This window comes from Sander vitreus, chromosome 5 (genome assembly GCF_031162955.1).
Source record: "Sander vitreus isolate 19-12246 chromosome 5, sanVit1, whole genome shotgun sequence".
NCBI classification, from domain to species: Eukaryota; Metazoa; Chordata; class Actinopteri; order Perciformes; family Percidae; genus Sander; species Sander vitreus.
Window position 1 is genome coordinate 512,943 of NC_135859.1, and position 19,761 is coordinate 532,703.

General features: G+C 42.1%; 1 protein-coding gene across 1 annotated transcript; it reads left to right on the forward strand.

Moving 5' to 3' along the window:
- Window positions 1–2,997: 2,997 nt before the first annotated feature.
- Window positions 2,998–14,797, forward strand: fxn (frataxin). The gene is made up of 6 exons (XM_078249936.1): window positions 2,998–3,214; window positions 3,402–3,467; window positions 3,721–3,812; window positions 3,906–4,026; window positions 11,957–12,054; window positions 14,326–14,797. Exons 1-6 carry the CDS (start codon window positions 3,107–3,109, stop codon window positions 14,462–14,464), a joined length of 624 nt encoding a protein of 207 aa, XP_078106062.1. The 5' UTR covers window positions 2,998–3,106; the 3' UTR covers window positions 14,465–14,797.
- The last annotated feature ends 4,964 nt before the right edge of the window (window positions 14,798–19,761 follow it).

Sequence of the window (19,761 nt, forward strand, 5' to 3'; positions counted from 1 at the left end):
TTATGTCCTCTGAAGTAGCTGTAAGGTTGTCCAGAATGATCTTATTCCACTCAGTCTGACAGTATCATACCTGCTGTATTATTGTGGGTCATCTGAAAACTGGAATTTTAAATAAAGTTCTGTGGGTTTGAGAAAAAAATCGTAATGCCTGAGCAAATGGTATAGGTCAGGGAGATTTAAGAGGTTAATCAATACCAAGATTAGTTCTGCAGCAGAGCCTGAACGCCTCGCTGTCTGTTTGCACCTTCCACTCCCTCGTGTTGTTTTCTACAGAGTGATCGTTCTCAAATAAATGGTCAGGGGGGCAGGGTGTGAACTACGGGGGAGCTTGGCTCCCCTGAAGACATGAGCTCCCCTGAAAACGTGATTTGTGAAATGGGTTTTTTTTTGGGGGGGGGTCTCCAAAAAAAAATTTTTTTAGCAGTGTGTCATTTTGATGTGCAATTTCAGTTTTGTGCAATTTGTTCGTGTTTTATTATGCGTAAAATTGCAAAAATATTCATTCATGCATGACGGTGATTTAAAACTAATTCACTTCAATAACTATACATGCTATTCTTGTCATGAGCATGAAGGCGTGGTGGCACTGCGGTGCAAATTCTACTCATGTTTACTACATGTTAACTCAAAGATTCCTAGAAAAAAATATAAAACGTTGGAGGCCATTAATTGGCACGCAAAGTCCTTGAAATCATTCTGCAGTTAGCATCATATAGCCATGGTAAAAAGAAAACAAGGCAGTTTAATTGACTTTGGTTTTACTAAGAAATTGTGTAGCGATGACGTTGATAGCACGACCGATTCACCTGCTGCAAGCCCAGTTAGAAAACCTCCCACCAGGGTGACAACGCAAGAAGATGAAGAAATAATGTCCCCTCTGGCTGAAGATGGAGCTGGTAACAGCTCATCAGAGACCAGTCACCATCCTAACCCTTCTTGCTCCTCTCTCCCGTTAAACTGGAACAGCCAGCAGTGGAGAGACTGGAGGAGCTGAGATACATGGCTGTTCGTTAACCCTTGTGTCGTCTTTAACCCGAGAGAGAGACAGACAGACAGACAGACAGACAGACAGACAGACACTCTATTGGTTGATGGAATAGCTGACAGCATAGTGCCTTTGCATCTTAAGCAAAGTCACACTTGGCCATTGGCTGCATCCTTTGGTTTTATTCAGAATAGATGCAAGTAACAGCTGCATGTTTTTCACGTCTCCTTTTCACATTTTAATAGCAAAGTTCTTGTTTATTTTCAGGCTGGGCACAATTCCAGGTGCAACTTCCAATGCACTTTGTCACGGTTTGTCAGGAATGGCTTGGACCCAAATACAGTTTAGATGATTTAATAAACAAAAATGAAGTACATACCAAAAGTGTCCAGAAAGCAACAGGCAAAAACTAATTCCAGAACAAACAGAACAGGATCTCAAAAACTGGAACTCAGAGACAAAAAGGTAGACTCCAGACACGAACACATTAACAGACCACACAGCAACAAAAACATAATGCTCCCACACAAGACAAAGACAACACGGAGACTAAATACACAGGTTAACAAGGACTAACAAGAAACAGGTGACACAACAGGTGAAACAAATCAGGGCAGAACAATCAAACAGGCGGAAAACAAAAGACAGGAAGTAAATTAGATAGGACAAGGAAGACAAGACAGACTTCAAAATAAAACAGGAAACAGAACATAACAATCATGACACTTTTGTTTGCAGAGTAAAGTTGAAGCTCAAACAGAACATGTCAGAGACCGTTTCCGCTGCAGGGAGATCACAAAGTAAAACCTAAGTGTTGCTCCTCCAAAAGGCCTCAGGCAATACTATAACTACAGTCTGCACACACTGTGGACACACAGCACTTTGTTCAAATGCTAACACACTTCTGGCAAAACGGTTAAGGAAGTTTAGGCCTAATTGAACGGAGGAATTATGGTATTCTCCGGTAGCCTGAGTAACTTTAACATCATTTGTTCATGTGAAATCTCAAAGACAGCCTGACGTTTTGTTTATAGACTATTTGTGGCTGGCTGTTTGCTGTTTGACCTATCAATTCCTGTCGATAAAGTATAATAGGGTAAATCCTGTATAGTGCATACACTTGCAGCTGTTATGTATCTTTGTAAGTCGTTGTAAGTGGCAAGCGCACGACTGGATTCAGTATTAAGTATATTAAGTATAATTCAATTCAGTGCATTTTATTTATTCTCAATGACAGAATTGTTGGGGTATTACAGTCATATATTATGGAGGCCAACACATATTGGTATCAAAGGAAATGAAAGTGCAGATAAGATTACAAAGGAGGCCACACACAAATTGTTGCACTGTTTTGACAGTTAGTGTCAGCAACACAGAAGGTAAGGAATTATTAGTTATTATTATTAGTTTAGTTATTATTAAAGGAAGAGATTAAAGGAAAGTGGCAAAAGCAATAGGAGGAGGAAGAGAGGAAAGGACGAAGGTTGTACAGAGTTCAGAGGAAAGTGGGAGATATGAGGAGCACAGGAAGGAGCAGGAGAGACACTTTTTTAAACAGCACACTGTTTAAAAAAGGTCAACATAATACAGATAGATGTGATCACTGTGGGCAAGAAGAAACAATAGAGCATGCTATACTATATTGTCAAAAATATAAGGAAGAAAGAAGAATTAGATTCAAAACCTCACAGAGACAGAAGTATAGTGTGATCTCATGGATATTCTACAAAAGACCTCAACAAGTGAGTGTGATCGCGTATTGTTTCAGTATCAGAATATATTTCAGTAGCTATATAGACCAATTATTATGATTGGGAATATTTAGCAGATAGACGGTTTATTTTGGTTTTAGTATAGAGAATCCATGAATTGTCCATAGTTTTAGTCATAAAGAATCTTAACTGTGCATAGTTTTAGTCATTAAACATACTAGCTATTGTGATCCACACTCCACACCAGCTGGTGGCGGTAATGCACCAAATCGTTGTTTACCAACCGCCAATAATCCTCAAAGAAGCCGACGCAGGAAGCAGCAGAAGCCCCTGAGAGCCCTCAGCAGCCTCGTAGACAGTTAAAGAAAGTGGTGGACCCGTTATAGGCTACAGTCATTGGGTGGACATCATGCTGTTCTTCACTAAGTCTCCATGTATTTATTGGCAGATATGTCAGTATGCGAACGCACGGCTCAACACGGTGAACTCGCACACACTCAGGAACCTGTTTACCCAGGTAGCTATAGCTCCATAGCATAGCATAGCATATCTATCTAGCTAACGTTATGTGTCCATAGGAGCTGACGAGACCCGCTGCTATGTTGCTAAGTTGATGTCATGTGGCTAACGCCAGTTGTTGCATCATATGTCATAGTTCACTAACACTGATTTAACTTCCATATTAACGCTATTTAATATTCCAGCTCAGGAGCTTGTCTCGTCCGCCTACTGCGCATGCGCTGCACCCCATCTGTCGGCCACACAACAAAGTAAGTTCTGCCACCACCAGACTCCATTCACAAGTCGCGCAGTTTAAGGAAACACCTCACAGTACGCGTTGTAGTCTGTCTTCTCGTCAATCCCAATACAGATAATGTTAACTTAGAAACGCCATGGAAATAAATTATATATAGGTGCATACATTGCAGATAAAATGTGAAACTAAAATAATCCAAAGTGTGTTTAGATAACTGATTGTGATGATCAGGTTTGTTTAGTATGTGACCTGAGTTTTTCTGTCAGTGGTTTGAGAGCAGAGTTGATGGTGACAGGTGGAGGAGAAACATCCATATGACGTCACTAAGGCTGGAGAACCCCCCCCCTGTTCATACCAGGTAACCCACAGTTACTTCCTTTTCTAAGCATCAGCCGTCTGGCCGGTGCTGAATGGTTAGACTAACATGTAACTGTGTGTCCCTGTCCTCAAGCGAGCTGTCTGAAGCAGCGTACGAGAAGCTGGCAGACGAGACGCTGGACGCTCTGACTGACTATTTTGAAGACCTGATGGATGAAGCTTTCACTGGAGCAGAGTACGATGTCTTGTTCTCTGTAAGTCAGGCTATTTCCTGTTCACTGCCACTTTGGAACGTCTGACTGCAGTAAATGTTGTTGTTACACACTTCTAATAGCTTGATGGGCTTCAGTTGATCAGACCACTCACCTGAGAGCAAGGTAACTGGCTTATTATCGTGGTTATATTTTTTTTGTGTCTTTTGTATCACCCTAAAGCAGTTTGTCAGACTTCACACAGCTCCCTCGAGCCATAAAAAAGGCTTTATACAATTTTTTCCACATCTGCAGTAGAACTCCACAACACCTGAAATCACGCTGCCCCCCTTTAACCTCCTGTAGACGTTAATGGTGACTGTACAGTCAAATGTTTGTGGTTGCTCCTTCTCAAACATTCACTCTAGGGCTGTCAAAAATGATGGTTTAAATATATTGGAATATCTACTTTTGGGCATTTTGGCCATAAGAGGGCAAACCAATACAACATAGCTACTTGTATAGGTAGATTTATTTCAACGTATAAAAGATCTTGATACATTACAAAATACGCTACTAAGAAAAGTCTTATTTATTGTTAAACCTAATTTGAACATAGCAGACCTCTCTCTGGAGTAGGGCTGCAACTATCGATTATTTTAGTAATCAAGTATTCTACAGATTATTATTATTATTATCGAGTAATCGGATAAGAAATACTTAGTAAGAAATACTTAATAAATAGCAATAGTAAATATTTATTATTGCTGTGTACCAAAATATGTATATATATATATACAAAAGACTTTTTTTATTGCCAAATTCCAAGTACATTTTTTGTGGCCAGAATGTTAATATTTTTCACCCCCTTCCCCTTCCTGCCTCTGGCTCTTTGCACTGGATATGTAAAGAGCTGTTCACTAACCAGAGGGTAGATGTGACGGTACAAAGCTTACAGCAGGGCTGTTCAACTACACTGTTCTGGGGGACACATTTTCAGAAGCCTAATACACAGTGAGGAGAAAGAATAAAGAATGCAGACATCACCGGCATGATGACGTCATTCACGTGCATATTAAGTGGCCATGCTGGGGGGGGGAGCCGGTTTGTCTCCAGCAGCAGCTAAGTTTCCAAAGATTAGTAGCAAACTAATCTAACTAGTCAGACTACAAACCGACAGCTCTCATTTTAGCTTGTTGGTAAAACATGGCTATTAGCAGAGTAGCATGCTGTAGGCTAGTTGTATAAAACATGGCTATTAGCAGAGTAGCATGCTGGAGGCTAGTTGTATAAAACATGGCTATTAGCAGAGTAGCATGCTGTAGGCTAGTTGTGTAAAACATCACTATTAGAGTAGCATGCTGTAGGCTAGTTGTGTAAAACATGGCTATTAGCAGAGTAGCATGCTGTAGGCTAGTTGTGTAAAACATGGCTATTAGCAGAGTAGCATGCTGTAGGCTAGTTGTGTAAAACATGGCTGTTAGCAGAGTAGCATGCTGTAGGCTAGTTGTGTAAAACATCACTATTAGCAGAGTAGCATGCTGTAGGCTAGTTGTGTAAAACATCACTATTAGCAGAGTAGCATGCTGTAGGATAGTTGTGTAAAACATGGCTATTAGCAGAGTAGCATGCTGGAGGCTAGTTGTGTAAAACATGGCTATTAGCAGAGTAGCATGCTGGAGGCTAGTTGTGTAAAACATCACTATTAGCAGAGTAGCATGCTGGAGGCTAGTTGTGTAAAACATGGCTATTAGCAGAGTAGCATGCTGGAGGCTAGTTGTGTAAAACATCACTATTAGCAGAGTAGCATGCTGTAGGCTAGTTGTGTAAAACATGACTATTAGCAGAGTAGCATGCTGTAGGCTAGTTGTGTAAAACATGACTATTAGCAGAGTAGCATGCTGGAGGCTAGTTGTGTAAAACATGACTATTAGCAGAGTAGCATGCTGGAGGCTAGTTGTGTAAAACATCACGGTGGACGAGAGCAGCAGACGTTAGTCAGCTACCTGGTGTCAGGTTCTCTCCGTGGAATAGATGAGTAGACTGGATGTTTTCTACTGAGATGATGGAGCAGCATGTTTGCAGCTTAAAATGATCCCAAACTTTCTGTTGTTTTCTCTCGCCTGTCTCTTCTCTCAGACCCTCGCTGTTTTCGTCTTCATTCATTTGTAATCTGGGCCGTCAGTCTCGTGCATAGACAGCATATAAACGGTCTTGTGTCCACAGAAGCGTCAACCTGTTGTGTGTGAGCCGTCCAACCTTAATTACGTTGATTTAACGAAGCTTCGAGGCAAAGAATTTTGCTTCAAGGATTTTTTGTAATCGAATTATTGGAGTTATTCGAGGAATCGTTTCAGCCCTACTCTGGAGCATGCAGGAGGCAGGACATGACGCAGAATACACCGCGGTCACATTAGTCAGTTTGTAATTTAGTCATAAACATCCGAGTCTCTTGCCGTTCCTTGAATTGTCTGACGATTTTGGCATCGCTCCTTACCGACTTTGAATCTTGTTGTCTCTCCAGTCAGACATCTTTGTTGCCGTCTTTGTGGGGTCTCTTCTTTCTTCCGGTAGTGCCAGCTGCATCATAGAAACGTCATCAACACGCCCACTCAGCGGGTCTCAATCAGACAAACCCACACAGGGACTGGGACATTTAGGGAGCGGCGGCCCAGGCCCACGCAAGTACGCACCATCCACAATATTTCAATATACATTTTCTTTTTCAAATGTCTGATTGTTTTTACAATTGGAAGGAATACATATTTGTTGACAGCCCTAATGCCGTCAGAGAAACCAGGTTAAGCAGGTAATCAGAGAACGTGTTCACATGCACTGTAGTGACCTGGTTACTACCAGTCCACGCATACATGCAGCACGTCAGTAATCAGACTCTCTCCCCTTCCCCCGACCTTATTTGATAGCATGGTTTCTTATTAGATAGAAGACAGATGAAAGGAAGATGATGACACGCAGTGAGAAGAGCACATCTTTTTCTTTTGGTGTCAGTCTCAGGTGTAGTCTGACTTTGGATGCATTGCTACGTGTTACGTTATCTCCCGCTCAGCTTCCACAGCGACCCCGTCTCTGTCTGAAGTCTTTCTCCTGCACATGCTCACATGTAAAACTCCAATTAGAAACCCAGTTACCTGTATACATGACAGGGTTTAAGAAATCAGAAAACTGGAGAAAGCCGACCTGGTGACTAAAATGCACCTTAATTCACTGAAGGAACACTGGTCAGCAAGAGCTACGCTAGCTACAATGGATTCACATCCCGTAAAAGTGTCAAAACATTTCGAAAAGACTACTCAAACCTTCCCCTGGCTCTTCATCCATTTGTTGTGTGTGTGTTCCATAGCAGGTGGCTAAACCAAATCTGGCTAATCTGGTAAGTTATTAACAAGTGATAGCAGCATGAGAAATGGATTGATAGAAACTGATCAAAATCAACCTTCAGACAGCTGTCACAGTTTAAATTCTGTTCTAATCTTTCAAAAGCCAGAGGGAAGTGTGATGTAGGAATGTTCCCCCCATTCTATGCTGTGACTGTTTGGTGGAGAGACTACAGCAGAGTCTGTAGGTGTGGGCTGCCCCCCCTCTGTGCTCCATGAAGCGGTTTCAGACGTGGCCTGATGTTTGGCTGCTGGGCTTTGCTGCCTTATTGATTTCTTGCCAGCAGAATCAACACACTTAGAGCCTGTTGTTCTTGTTGGCAGCCACTTACGTTTATCTGGCAGGAAGCTTAAAAGCTGTAAATCCTGGAGTAACACAGAAGCAGTGAGAGACCTAGCCTGACCTATCAGAGAGGGGGATAAATTTTCAGCACAGAGGGACAGGTAGAGAGGACCAGGGAGCTAACCTTACTGTTTGGAAAAGGGCAGCAACTCTTTCTGAGGCCAGAGCGAGCGAGCGAGAACATCTTTTCCATGGAGAAAAGCCTTCAGTGGTGGTCTTTGCTCTTCTTTCAATGAAGAAATCCTCTCCAGGTGTGATAGAAGTGATGCTACTGCAGCATCTACGCTAACCTCTGTAGGCTCGGACCCAAATGCATTACTTGAAGCCTGACTAGAATTGTGTGATATCGCAAGAATCCGGCTGCCGTGCAAGATAACTGGGGAGCAGGAGGCCATTGAGAAGTCAGAGCAGCTTAAGTTATTTTTCCCTGTTTGGGTATCATTGTGTAATTTTTATTCCTGTCAATTATGATTCTACGCACCACCTCCGTTGCTCTGAAACAAAGCGGTGCCTCTGTCAGTCACAGCTGAGTGCACAAGGACTCTAACTGTTAATTATATTATCTTAACAAACACTTTGGAAAAGATACACATCTAACATTGAACAGTGTGTGTTAATGAGACTCCATCAGGCAGTGCTGCATGCTTCTTCCTCAGATGTGACCTACAATACTCACCTTAATGATAACACAACCCAGTCTGAATCTGACATCAAAATCACTTATGGTTAATGCATAATCTCACTGAAATAAGATAAAATGGAGCTTTACTGAGATGATCAGCCTACTGGAGCAGCACCAGCCGTGTGGGATGGAGTGCAGTGTTTCTTGCTCAACACCACCTTGGCATTGCTGCCACCTCCTGGCCTTTCATAGAGAGCTGTTGCTCTGCACTAGTCTGTTCTTGTCTTCACTGACTGTGGTCATCCTTTTACCTGTCCTCTAGCGCCACCATGAGGTTGATATACAGTCAGGTCCATAAATATTGGGACATCGACACAATTCTAATCTTTTTGGCTCTATACACCACCACAATGGAGTTGAAATGAAACGAACAAGATGTGCTTTAACTGCAGACTTTCAGCTTTAATTTGAGGGTATTTACATCCAAATCAGGTGAACGGTGTAGGAATTACAACAGTTTGTATATGTGCCTCCCACTTTTTAAGGGACCAAAAGTAATGGGACAATTGGCTGCTCAGCTGTTCCATGGCCAGGTGTGTGTTATTCCCTCATTATCCCATTTACAAGGAGCAGATAAAAGGTCCAGAGTTCATTTCAAGTGTGCTATTTGCATTTGGAATCTGTTGCTGTCAACTCTCAATATGAGATCCAAAGAGCTGTCACTATCAGTGAAGCAAGCCATCATTAGGCTGAAAAATCTAAACAAACCCATCAGAGAGATAGCAAAAACATTAGGTGTGGCCAAATCAACTGTTTGGAACATTCTTAAAAAGAAAGAACGCACCGGTGAGCTCAGCAACACCAAAAAGACCCGGAAGACCACGGAAAACAACTGTGGTGGATGACCGAAGAATACTTTCCTGGTGAAGAAAACACCCTTCACAACAGTTGGCCAGATCAAGAACACTCTCCAGGAGGTAGGTGTATGTGTGTCAAAGTCAACAATCAAGAGAAGACTTCACCAGAGTGAATACAGAGGGTTCACTACAAGATGTAAACCATTGGTGAGCCTCAAAAAACAGGAAGGCCAGATTAGAGTTTGCCAAACAACATCTAAAAAAAGCCTTCACATTTCTGGAACAACATCCTATGGACAGATGAGACAAAGATCAACTTGTACCAGAGTGATGGGAAGAGAAGAGTATGGAGAAGGAAAGGAACTGCTCATGATCCAAAGCATACCACCTCATCAGTGAAGTATGGTGGTGGTAGTGTCATGGCGTGGGCATGTATGGCTGCCAATGGAACTGCTTCTCTTGTATTTATTGATGATGTGACTGCTGACAAAAGCAGCAGGATGAATTCTGAAGTGTTTCGGGCAATATTATCGGCTCATATTCAGCCAAATGCTTCAGAACTCATTGGACGGCGCTTCACAGTGCAGATGGACAATGACCCGAAGCATACTGCGAAAGGCAACCAAAGAGTTTTTTTAAGGGAAAGAAGTGGAATGTTATGCAATGGCCAAGTCAATCACCTGACCTGAATCCGATTGAGCATGCATTTCACTTGCTGAAGACAAAACTGAAGGGAAAATGCCCCAAGAACAAGCAGGAACTGAAGACAGTTGCAGTAGAGGCCTGGCAGAGCATCACCAGGGATGAAACCCAGCGTCTGGTGATGTCTATGCCTTCCAGACTTCAGGCTGGAATTGATTGCAAAGGATTTGCAACCAAGTATTAAAGTGAAAGTTTGATTTATGATTGTTAATCTGTCCCATTACTTTTGGTCCCTTAAAAAGTGGGAGGCACATATACAAACTGTTGTAATTCCTACACCGTTCACCTGATTTGGATGTAAATACCCTCAAATTAAAGCTGAAAGTCTGCAGTTAAAGCACATCTTGTTCGTTTCATTTCAACTCCATTGTGGTGGTGTATAGAGCCAAAAAGATTAGAATTGTGTCGATGTCCCAATATTTATGGACCTGACTGTATTTGGCTTTTAATAAAACATTTCAACAACTAAATTCTGTACAGATATTCTTAGTTTTTAGTGCTTATTAGTAAATGTTAGCTTGCTTACATAGTGAACATGGTAAACATACCTGCTAAACATCAGCATGTTAGCATTGTCATTGTGAGCATGTTAGCATATAGCTCAGAGCCTCACTGTGCATACTTAGGCACTCTTGATTAATTAAGTTTGAACTGGAAATGAATCGTTCAGACGCCACACAGTTGGACTGAACAGTATTATGACGTGTTCCTACAAGCTGATGCTATTTGGGAGTGTGTCATCTCCTGTTTAGATTTGATATGTCACTGGGGTGGGTGTGTGGGTGTCAGCCTGATTTTAGACAGATGAGTGCCTGTGTGAAGGGAAAGGTGCATTTTGTTTCCTGTTTCCCACTGTTATCATCACACTGCACTGTCCTCCTGTCTGTCTATAGTCGGTCTGTCCTGGCACTGTGAGATGTCCTCTGGGATGTCCCCTTCACAGATCCGTTTTGGTTGGACAGCAGCTGTCTCCGCTGACTTATTGGCCAGTGTTCCAATCTTGGCAGCTGACCCCCTTTTTCAACTGGCTGTAGTGACATATGAGGCCATAAACAACACACACACACACACACACACACACACACACACACACACACACACACACACACACACACACACACACACACACACACACACACACACACCCCAGGAGCAGTACTGCAGAGGGTCTCATAGAGGCTGGAGTAAATCTCTATGGAATAATCAACTCTCTGCTTTGTGTTTTTTGTTTCAAACATGTAAGTGCAATCCTCCAGCCTAGCATGAATGATTCACAAATTATTTTAGATTTTCAAGGAACAGACCAAAATGCCTCTGCATGCAATTGAATAGACCTACAACCAAATACAGCAAGGAAACAACGTAACAGAATCTTGATTTGTATTTGATCAGCAGCGCCTAGTTTGACAGTTTGATCTGAGTTTGGTGAGCCTGGTGCGTTGTGATGGACGGAGAGTGCTAGTTAGGTCCAGTAACTAGGTTCAAGCATGACTGTCAGTCCATGTGAGATAAACGGTTGTGATTGGCCTGTCCAGGTTCTCTTCGGCTGTGTATCTGTCTGAATGGGAGGGGGGCCAGACTATCTGACACATGAGCTGGCAGAGTCATCTGGTTTCCAGGCCAGCAATCCTCCCCTCTTCCATAGTATCATCCCTAATACAGAGTGGCTTTAATGGCCGAGGTATTGGCATGCTTAAAGAAATAGTTCAACACGTTCCTATGCCTTAAATCATTTTTTAAATTTCTCTCTGTTCAGATCAAACAAATAAGATACAGCATGTTCATCAGTGAGCTTCAGAGGTGCTGGGAGGTGAATGTTTGAACTGTGACTCCAGCTCTGTACTGAACACACAGACACGAAAATGTTGAATATAACATAGATATAACCGCTGGGTAGAGCAGAGTGGGAAGGCAAAGCAGATGGAATCTGAGCGTTGTGTGAAGCCTCAGATTATTGCAGTATGTTTGTAGAGGTTTGTTTCATGTAGGTTTGTGGTTGAAATGGCTTATTACATTTTTTTTGTCACAAGAAATGTGTTAATGTGTTTCTGTTGTGTCTGTGGTTGATGTACAGAGTGGCGTGTTGACAGTGAAGCTGGGCAGGGAGCACGGCACCTACGTCATCAACAAACAGACGCCAAACAAACAGATCTGGCTGTCTTCTCCCACCAGGTAAGACTGGAACATCACAGAGTGGTTCTCAGACACCTGAATCAGTAAGACATTAACATCTGTATGCAGCTGTCTGTCTTTTCTCCTCGGCTGACTTTAGACAGATCTCTGCACAGCAGAGCCCCTTCGTCTCTGTGTCCAGACCAGAGCATGTAAGCGGTGCGAGGCGGTGAGAATTTCCACTCCTCACTTCCGGAGCTGTTTGTTCCCCTGCGCCAAAGCCGCTCCGCTTAAATCTTTCACTGCAAGATCCAAAAAAAAGAAAAAAGCTGCGTTGTATTTATCAAATAAATGGCGCCCAGCCTCCCTTCATGCCCGGAGCTCTGGCAGCAAAAGGTCTGCTGGATGACAGGCACTGGCGGCATGGAGTGGGACGGCGGCGCCGTTCATCTGCCTGCATTGGATTCATAGTTACCAGAGCGGGAAGGCAACATTTAAAAATCTGCTCCCATTCACTCATGCCCGCTCACAGGTACATTTTAAACCTACGGTCTCGGGAATAATGGGCAAACAATAAGAGGGGTAAAGCTCTCATTTAGTGGGGCAGTTCAGCATAACAATTGTGCATTTTGCGATACAAGTAACCCATTTGATGTAGGTTTATACGTTAGAGATCTTAAAGATATAGGCAGGTTGGCAAATTTCTCACAATAGCCACTAAATAGGCCCTAATATGTCTAAATAATATAGAAAACTTAGAAGATTGTATGTGTCTTGATGATTGTGTCAAGGTGTGTTCAAGCTAATCGGATGTCAGAAGACTACTGTCATGTTTTTAAAAAGCTTTTAAGTTGACAAAACCCAAATCAAAGTAGCATGGTCACTTCCGGGTCAAACTTTGCCCCCTTCAAATCTACAGAACGGCAAGATATTCAGATTTCCAGCAGTGCATTTCCCTTTTCATTAGCAGCACAATTTCCAGAGAAATGGAAAAAGGGTCACCGGTAACCTCTAATCACAGTCATGCTATGCTGAACTTTGGTAGAGCTTTGGATTGTTTCGCTAACTAGCTATGCTATGCCCAAATAAAAGTGAAAATTGTTCCTGTGAGCAAAAAAAAAAAGTCTCTCTGTTTACTCCCATTGCTAGCGAGACAGGTCTCTAAATCACACTTTTAGCACATAAACAAATGATAACAAAGCAGATTCTGCTTTATGTACAAATGCATTCTGTTGCATACGTTTGACACTTCTTTACTAGTATTAGTACAGGTACTATTTTGTTACCAAACATGGTAATGGAGTTATATGCAGTCACTCCAGGATTTGTTCTCTCTGTCTCCATGCAGCCATGCTGAGGCTGACAGTAGGATGTTACTCGCAGTCATCGGACAATATTGATTTGTACTGGTGATTCAGATGTTGTGCTTGTTGTTCCTGTGGCACAAGACTTAAAGAATGTACTGTACAGAACAGAACATTTCCGGTACCTTACAGCACATGACGTTTTAGAAGGCCTTGGATCTGAAACAGTGTGTGCACTCCAAATGTTCCTTGCTCTGTGTGTGACACCGTGTCCAGCTTTGTTGGTCATGGCAAATAAAAAAACAACAGCCTGCAAGGTGCTTAGAGGCCTTGTTGACATTGACCATGGCACCAGACGAAATACCAATAAAATGTAGTACACAGTTTTAAGAGGTTTGTGATGTTGCTTTATGATGGAACAGAACATGCCGATCAGGCTGATCTCAGCAACCAGTGCCTGTCTGGAACAGCATGTGAGGAGGGCAGCTGACCAGGCATGTGGTGTGTGGGGACAGGCACTGCCATCACCTGCAGTAGCTTCACCAACTAGCTGGGGCTGGACCATTTTAAATCCATATTTTGTGTCAAATTATTGACATTGGTCAGAGCTGCGGTCCGAGCAGTGTTGAGAGCTCCAAGAACGGACTTCTTCTCTTCTTTAGCCAATCATTGCCACGCGGTATCTGTGTTGTTACAAAACTTTGGAGGTGCATGGCTCGGTGCTCAGACCCTCTGCACATAGTCACACACAGTCACACACAGTCGCCCAGACCGCAGTTGCATAATATCGCCGTCCACACTGGCCCGACCGCGCTGACTGCAAGAAGCACAAAACAAGTGTTAGTATACATAGGGTGTGTTTGTCTATGGTAGGGACTTTAATGAAGATCAAACCAAGTGTCACATATGAATTATGCCTAAATGAAATGGGTAATTCTAAAGGGTTCACTTTCTTTTTAATGACACTGTAAAAAATTAATCTGAAATGACCACCTGTGAGCTGATTTCCTTGCTCGTCTTTTTGCAGTGGACCCAAGCGTTACGACTGGACAGGTGAACGCTGGGTGTACTCTCATGATGGTCTGAGCCTCCACCAGCTGCTCTCTAAAGAGTTCTCCATCATCTTCAGTAAAACCATGGACCTATCTGACCTGCCACACTCCTGAGGTGCCACAGCCACTAATGACTGCCTACAGTGTGACTACTGCGACTCATCCAACCACTGTCAGATCCTATAGGAGCCAAAGACTCAGTATTTATGCACACCTCTACAGTAACGTCGCAGTAAGAGAGCAGAAGAGAGCAGCTGTATATAATGAGTGATCTATGTGTGTTCTATAATAACGTATTGTTTGAGTTTATTTCATTTACAGCACTTTAAAACGGGTTTGCACCAAAGTGCGTCACAAAGACAGACCTATATGTATGTATGTATGTAAACAGACATAAAACAGATACATGTGTATAGATATTGTCATTTTATTAAATATTTGACAAAGCTTCAGATGTAGATGTGGTTTTAAATGAACTCGTCAGTAAACCAGACTCTTTATGCTGTCTGGTTTCATTGAGTTGTGGCAGTATGATCTCTCAGATCTCTGGAGGATTTTATATGGCTAATCAAAGTCATGTAAAGCAGGAGCATTAAAATTAAAACTCAAAGCTGTTTTCTGTTTTTTCAGTATCGTACAGAATTGGCTTTTTATCCACAAGTTTGTAATTTGTCCACATTTTACATTTCGCCAAGTTTTATTTAATGCTTTTTACCTTTTTTTTTTCTTCACTTTTTTTAAAAAATGTAAGATTTTGATCCATTATTACTCCAATATTTCTAAATTTAGTAACTTCATCAATCTTTTCACCTTTGATGAAAAGATTCAGAGGTGTGCGCGGTCACAGAAGGCTTGTATCATGTGGACGTGCTGACAGTTTGGTGTTATTACTTAGAATTACTCATGGGGGTGGCAGACACTACACACTATGCACTGGGAACAGCTGAAACTGACTGCTGGAGTTTTCTTCATATATCTTATATAATTAGTGATGTGGTCATCTATTGGCATGTTTGAACACATCTGAATAAAAACAGAAGAGTCATTATGTTGTTGGAGTTCCATCAGCAGAAGTAAATGTTTTGAAGGAATGTAGGAACACTAGCCTGGAAATCTAGACGCACCCTAGTGGCAGCAAATTTATTTTGCAGCCAGGGGGGTCTAGGCACTCTCTGTTGGCTTGCGAGCTGGAAAAACCAAACTCTGGTCAGGCCAATCACATTGTGTATAGAGTCGGTAGGCGGGCTTATGGCTGCCACTGCTGGGTACAGCGGTCTTCTGGAAGGCTTGGAGTTCAGCTTTTCTTTGAGAAAAGAACAAAGAACGGCACTGAAATCATTCTTAAAAAAGGAAGATGTGTTCAAAGTTTTGCCGACCGGATACGGCAAAAGTTTAATCTATCAACTAGCTCCGCTACCTTCTTCGTTGCTCTGGTTGGTTGTAGCGCTAGCCTATTGCATGCAGACAGAATTTGAAAGACAACTGTTTATCCCGCCCCTCGGATTGAGCCCAGCCAATGGTGAGTTCCCAGACCCAACATCTGGATGTCAGTCTGGCTTGTCAGGCTATAGGAACACCACAGTAATATGAACGACTGATATTAGAGGCCAGGCCAGTGTAAGAGGATCTAAAGGGGGGATTGTTTCCCAGACTGACATTAACTGATCTGATTTTAAATGACATTTTCCTTTTCCCATAGTTAACACACTGTGCACTGCATGTTTTTACCAGCAGGTTTCTCCTGATGCGATGTTATGTACTCAGTTTCCCAGGAATCACTAATTCAAAGTGTGCATGGTGATGTTATGGAGACAGATGAATCAGGTCACAGAAGCTTATGATGCAACCATGACACAATCCCACACAGCACCAGTCCTCATCATCCTCTCTGCAGACTCCATGACCAGGATCTACCACAGATAACATGCTCACTCATAGTGTGTGTGTGTGTGTGTGTGCGCGTGTGCGTGTGTGTGCGTGTGTTCCCATGCATCCGTTTGCACACATATCCCTGTTTCCATTAATTTGAGGAACAATAGAACAAAGATCTTTGCTTTGATCCATCAACCTACTAATGCTCACTCTGTCCTTTCTCAACTATCTTACACTGAATCATGAGGGGAAATGTACTAGTTTAATCCATTTTGTCAGAAATGTGTGGGTAAATGAATCATGGATTTTATTTTTTGTTTTTAATATGCCCATCCCTCAGCAGATTATTTAATAACAATAAAACTCAAAGGGAAGAATATAAATGAACAAATAAATGATCCACAGACCCAAAAAAAAAGAAGTTGTAGATAGTGAGTTCTGTGGATTATCCACGGTAACAACGCGGCCCAAATCCCTGCACGAGTTACAGCCTCCAATAATTATTACAACCCACAATGTAAAAAATGTTGGATAGCACAAACAAGAGGATGGTATGCAGTGACAATTAATATTCACAGGATTGTTCATTCATTCAGTCTGACAAAATGTGAAGCCAATTTTTGCTTTGCTTTATTCACGCAAACTTGACCTGTGTTTTTATGTGATCTCACTACCAATTGGCTTTTGAGGTGTCTTAACAATGTCACACTACTTTTGTCTTTGCCTCTCTGACAGTCAATGAAAACTGTTAATCCCTATTAGCCAATGTTCATTAGGCAAACAGCACAATGACTGCTATGCTAAAAAATGTTTCATTCTGAGGATGTCTCTAGAGATGTCCTTTTTACTAAAGCCACTAGGATGCATCCTCTAAAGGGATTGGTCTGGCCAGTAGTTGTCCAGGAGAAATTTGTGTTCTTTTGTTTTAATGTAATGTTGCATTGCAGAGAGTGAACACTGACCAAAGTTATCACCAAACTCAAAAAACCCCAAAAGGAAACGGGGATGGATGTGGCGGATTATCACTCTAAGCACCCAGAGGCTTAGTGCCACTATTATCCTCCTGTGGTGGGATTTTCTGTGTGAATTATGTAACAGTAATGCTTCAACACAGATCAGCACACAGCTGTTTTGTCTTTTGGCTTTGTTCCACTGCTGCTCTGTCTCCTGTGTGCAGCGCTCAGCTTCCAGACGACGCGCTCCACTCCTCAGTGCTGCGACCACAAACATCTACTGACAACAAGGGTGGACCCACTGGGGGCAAGCAAAGTGTTGTCATGGCAACAGATTGACTGACTGGTGTTGCTTTAATTGTAGAGTTCTGATGAGCAACAACATGAAGTACAAGAAGTTCATGACCATCATGCAGGTTGCTCTCGGAATCGCCCCCCTCAACAAGAGAGAGCTGATCCCCCCGCCACGCAGACTCTGGAAACCTGCACGGTGAGTTCTTGTTCTGTGTGTGTGTGTTTGTGTGTGTGTGTGTGTGTGTATATATTTCCAATGAGTATGTATGTGAGTGCATGGGAAACAGGCCAGAGTGGGTGGTCAAGAGATCAATGTAAAATCAAAGAGAATCAGTTTATGTTAATGATGCCTCAGCTCCCTGCAGGTCTTCAAATCAAAAGAATACATTAATATTCAACGGTTCAAACATGTTTTTTGCTAATGCAAGCTCCACGCATGTTTACTGGCTCACAGAGCAGCATAATTGTAATAATTTGCCTGATAATTTTAATGCATTTACGAAGATAATTCTCACTGGTTATGAAATGTCTGCAGTACCAATGGATGTCTTATTAAAAAGATTAGGGATTTAGAGAAGAACCTCATAATATTCCATGATTTGATTCATTTTCAGCGCAGCTTTATTATTACTGAAAACTTAGTGAACAATTAATCCCATTAAAACCAGTTAAAAACATAGCATTCACCATATGTGAAAGTAATTGCAGGAGCTTCCTTTAGACCCTTCTAATGTCATTTTATACGCAGCTTTTTTTTGAACAAAGTCCCCAAACAAATCTGCAGTTCATCAAATTACCACAAAGTGATTGGCACAATGAACCGGGGGCTTTCGGGGTCCATGAAAGTGTGGGGGTCTGCCTCGTTACCCACAAGTCTTGCAGGTACCTCTACCTCCAAGGACTATTTATTCAATATTTCATATATCTGTTTCTATATATTTCCGATCGTTTCTGTAAATGTGAGCTGATATGATGACTATCATGGAAAGTCCCTGTAGTGGTTTGTAAAATAAGCACTTTCTTCTCTATACTTCTTGTCACTTTAATGTAAATGCAGTATTTCTTCCTATGAAACGGTTTCATGCTCACTCTCACCTGACCACATTGTCATGTCCAGTGTTAGCAGCCAAACCAGCAGCACAAACAAACCTCTTGAGCTTTTAGAATGTGCTGTCTTGTCTGTGTTTTCATTGTTTTTATTGATGATATATCACATTTGTAATTTTTTTTATAGTTGTTGCTGCCAGCCGGCTATTTTTATACACTCGTACACTCACCATTGATTAAAAGCAACAAATTCACACCCCACTGGATTGCTGAAAGGCATTGTGGGAAATGTCAATCACAACACATACATCTCAAAATAACAAAATAACATATCAAAATAAACAATGTATTTAACAGTGTGCGTGTGTGCATCATAGTTCTTCCATAATGTGGAGGGCACATGACATTACTGATTCAGGCTAGTAATGTCTGAATAATGAATGGATTCAAACTGATTAATTTATAATCATGTGTGTTTAGAAAATGCACATATTGATGTGTGTGTGTGTGTACTTTATCTCTTGGGATTGTGAGGACATTCTGGCCATTTATTTCCTAGATTGATGTGTGGGGTGCCAGGGCTGTTACTACATGCCATGCGGTCCTTGTATAACCAAAGGGAGAGCTGTGTCCGCATTCTTGGCTGGACGTCAATCCTGTTCTCAGAGGGCATTACACTCTGCCAGAGTTATGCCTTGTCACAGATTGTTCTTGATGTTCATGGACAGAGTCTCTAAGCCCAGCTTAGATGTGAAGAGTGTCAGTATTGGCGGCCTGAGGGTTGCCTCTCTGCTTTTTGCAGATGATGTAGTTCTGCTGGCGTCTTCAGACCGTGACCTCCAGGGCTCACTGGGACAGTTTGCAGCCGAGTGTGAAGTGGCAGGGATAAGAGTCAGCACCTCCTAGTCTGAGGCCATGGTACTGCTGGAAAGACACGTTCCTCCCAAGAAAAAATTGTTATCAACAAGTATTACGGGAATGAGAATGAAGTCAGGCGACGTTATTATAGGGCGACAGAGTCCACGTAGGGTGGATGGAAACAGCATGGAATCAGCTGTTTATTTCCCGTCTCCAACCGATAGTCACTGTTGACTGTTTCTTTTAACCATGACCAAATCACATCTTAACCATGACAACCAAGGTATCCTTACCTTAAAGAACTATTACTTTTAACTCACACTACAATTTCATGTCATTTATTTATGTATAAGGTCAACGCACATTAATCAACATTTCTCTAAATGT

Coding starts and splice junctions, on each gene's coding strand:
- fxn (XM_078249936.1), top strand. CDS start 3,107: ATGCTGTTCTTCACTAAGTCTCCATGTATTTATTGGCAGATATGTCAG. Junction 4,027..11,956: donor AGTACGATGTCTTGTTCTCT/GTAAGTCAGGCT, acceptor GTTGATGTACAG/AGTGGCGTGTTGACAGTGAA. Junction 12,055..14,325: donor TGGCTGTCTTCTCCCACCAG/GTAAGACTGGAA, acceptor GTCTTTTTGCAG/TGGACCCAAGCGTTACGACT.